The sequence below is a fragment of the Parasteatoda tepidariorum genome, chromosome 3 (genome assembly GCF_043381705.1).
Source record: "Parasteatoda tepidariorum isolate YZ-2023 chromosome 3, CAS_Ptep_4.0, whole genome shotgun sequence".
Taxonomy (NCBI): domain Eukaryota; kingdom Metazoa; phylum Arthropoda; class Arachnida; order Araneae; family Theridiidae; genus Parasteatoda; species Parasteatoda tepidariorum.
In genome coordinates this window covers 79,643,868-79,647,332 of record NC_092206.1, presented here as the reverse complement: position 1 = coordinate 79,647,332, position 3,465 = coordinate 79,643,868, and the positions used below count along the sequence as shown (strand labels likewise).

The 3,465-nt window shown below is 30.7% G+C and overlaps 1 protein-coding gene across 1 annotated transcript; it reads right to left on the bottom strand.

Annotated features, from left to right (window-relative positions):
• Positions 1 to 2,301: 2,301 nt before the first annotated feature.
• On the bottom strand, positions 2,302 to 3,186 carry LOC139425274 (FMRFamide-activated amiloride-sensitive sodium channel-like). The gene has a single exon (XM_071179241.1). It carries the CDS (start codon positions 3,184 to 3,186, stop codon positions 2,302 to 2,304), a length of 885 nt encoding a protein of 294 aa, XP_071035342.1.
• Between the last annotated feature and the right edge of the window lie 279 nt (positions 3,187 to 3,465).

Sequence of the window (3,465 nt, the reverse complement as noted above, 5' to 3'; positions counted from 1 at the left end):
TTTGAAATTATAGTTTGTAATTATAGTTACTTCTCCGTGATTTTCTGCAAATTTCATTTCACTTTATTTCAAAAACTTTTTTTTTCTCATTGCGCAAAATTTTAAATATACATAGATTCTAATATCCTAAGTATTTTAGCTTAAAATTAACTTGTTTTTTCTTTCTCCAAAAAATAATGAGTTTCAAACAGATAACATTATTCCATATGACAATCGCTTACCTGATGACACTGAGCTTTGAAACAAAAATAAACTTGAACGTAAACTAAAATTTTCATGAATGTTTATATGAGCAACATGTTTATAATATCTTGAGGTGTAGTAAATATTTAGAAAGAGTAACCACTATTAAGTTTGAAATGCAGTTCCTATAATATTATTTTTTATTGATTGCATTGTAAATAACTGGCTAATAAGATAATAAAAACGACTTGACATTTTCCATTAAAATACTTCAATAGAGAAGAAAGAATTGAGGAATATATGATATAAGATGTTCAGCACGCAACAAATAATAAAACATGGTACTGTAATGATGCTATTAGTTAACAAAAAGTTAAATGCAAAATTTTTCAGGGCGTTGTTCATGAGTTTAAAAACTTAACTGCGCAAAATATAAATATTTTCTTGGAAATAACTTTTTGTGGTATTCTTGCCTTTCAGGGATGTCCTTAAAATTTTGTTCAAAGCTTTTTGCTTATTGTAATGAATGTTTATTTGAATTTATAAATCATCAAATTTGGAATGCTATGGATCACTTTAGTACCAAAGATTTTCAGACTCGCATAAATTTAATAGCAAATGTATTTATTTTTTTACTCTTATATTTCACTTGAAACACTATGTATTTTAAAGATCTGCTTCAAATGTTGTGAGAGGCTAAAATATCGAAAACTTAAGAGAAGAAGGAGAAAAATAAGAAAACTGACACTGCACCACATAAGCAACTACTTCCTTAAGAACTATTAAACCTAGACAATGGTTTACAAATACAGCAGGCAAAGAAACGTTGGAAAGTTTCTAAACAAGACATCATAAACATTGAATGGTGTAAAGCAAAAAGATATTTAAAAAAAAACTGCCCTTAAATAGATAAGTTTTTAAAAAATTCATAACGAGATAAATCTAGGTAAAACCTTAAAAATAAGCAAATTAAGAAATAGTTAGCAGAACGAACGTTTTCTTAAGAACTTTTAAAAATAGACAATGCTCTACAAATACCGCAAGTTTAATATTATACGAAAAGACGTTTCTTAACTTGCAATGGAATATAGCTGCTTATTAATTGTAACAAGAATATTTTCTAACAAGAAACCAGTAAAGATGATAGTTGTTGTAGTTCATTTACGTCGCACTAGAGCTGCACAATGGGCTATTGGCGACGGTCAGGGAAACATCCTGAGGATGACCCGAAAACAAGACATAAAATTTTGATCTTCTGCAGAGGGGATGACACCCCTGCTTCGGTAGCCCGACGACCCCGGTAAAGATGAAAGGAATAACTCTAGCAATAAATTCGTATAACAAAGCAAGAATTTCGCGTAAGAACTTCACAGAAATTTTGTTTTTAGTTCAAAACTTTTTCCAGATTTCGCAGCAGACATTCAATATATAAATAAAAAAAAACAATTAAAAATCTCATACTATTAGTAAACGCATCAAAAAATAATATTACTTAATTTTCGATAATTTTTCTCGAAACGTTTCCTGTTGCAAACATATATAGAGCCATCTGTCGAAATTTTTTTTAATTGAAACCAGAAACTCTTGAAAAAAAATTATGCTTTCTCGCATGAATTTCCGGCAAAAATTCTTTTTTAAACTCATTTGTTTTCTTGTTATAAACTTTTTTATGACCAAAAGTGTGTTTTAGGACACCCAATCAATAAACAGCTGGAACTTTGTTAGTTTGCAGGTAGGAAATTTAAAAACTATGCAATATTTTATAAACGGTATGATACGCACAACGACAAAAGACAATTAAAATATCCGCTACTTCAAAAAAAGCAAATAATGAAATACCCAACCAAAGTGACATAGCACTACCTAAACAGCTAAATATTGCAGAGTTACTAAACATGGCTAATTGTTTGTACGTACGGTGAGACAAAGTTTTGTAAAATACTCTCAAAATGGCATAATTGTCTCTGAAATTTCTTAATAAACTAGTTCCATTCACAAAAAAACGTGATTTGAGTGGCAAAGCAGCCGTTGATATCTCTCTATGGTATGAGGTCGAATAACAAGATAAAGGGCAATCACAAATAGAAACATTCCCAGAGATTTGGTTTTGTACATCATCTAAGCAACATACGTCTGTTTTGTTTGCAAAATCGCAATGTTTGAATCCGAAATAAAAATGACAGAAGGATCAATGCAACCACAAGTATTCAAACTTCGTCCTTGGCGACACATTTTGAAACATTCAGCTTCGTTACTGTAGTTACTATAGTAATTATGCATTTGGTAATCGTGACAGTGATCTTTAAATGGCGATGGTAGGCGTTCGATATCATATTGTTTCAAAGCAATTGAAGTTTCGTAACCAGCACTGATATTTACTCCATCTTTTTCTGGATTCGGCACTTCTGAAATATTATGAATCGTAACCCTTTCACCTATTGCCGTGCTAGGTGTAGTAGTTGAATAATGTTCTGTCTCTACATTCAAAAGTAATTTTAAACCACTTTTGTACCCTATTGATGTCGTCTCTAAATTATTTTTGTGAAAAGAAAAACAGTTTCCATATTGCAAACTTTGGAAATGAATAAAGTTGTCAAGAGAACATAAATGCATGTTAAAAACACAATGTTTGATTAGATCAGCTTTTTGATGTCCAACAAATCTTCGGTTTTTATCATCCATTTTTATGTAACTAGCAAAAGAATCTGATTCGTTTCTTTTAGAATTAAAAACCGTTTGATTTCGAAAATATGAGCATGAAATAATGTTTCGTCTCTCAGTAATAGGCACAAGTCCCTTATCTGCATTTTTGATTAAACAACCCTTAATGATGTCAGGGTTTCTGCAACAATCATACACAGTTTTCAGTCGATTCAAGTTGCAGACAGTAACGGCTGGAAATTTCAGTTTCGACTCGTATTTATCCTCTACTGTAATGACAATAGGAAAAGTGAGATAAACTTTTAAAAATTTCTGCATCTCATAAACGCATCCATGTAGCATCCTATAAACAGTAATAACAGCCAAGTTAATTTTCTAACTTTTGTGTCTGCTTTTCTGATTTTCGATAAGGCTTGAATTGATGAATCTTTTGAGTCCTGATCACGAGGGCTAGGAGTTAACTTATAAGTAGAATTTTGCTTATTCAGTTGACAGTTTCCTTGTTTCGAATATATCTTTATGTTTTTTGCACATTTTCTACTTATTTTCCTTGTAACGATTTCATTTATGCTCATGCTTTCATCATGTTGAACAGTATCTCTTGTTTTCAAATTAATTATA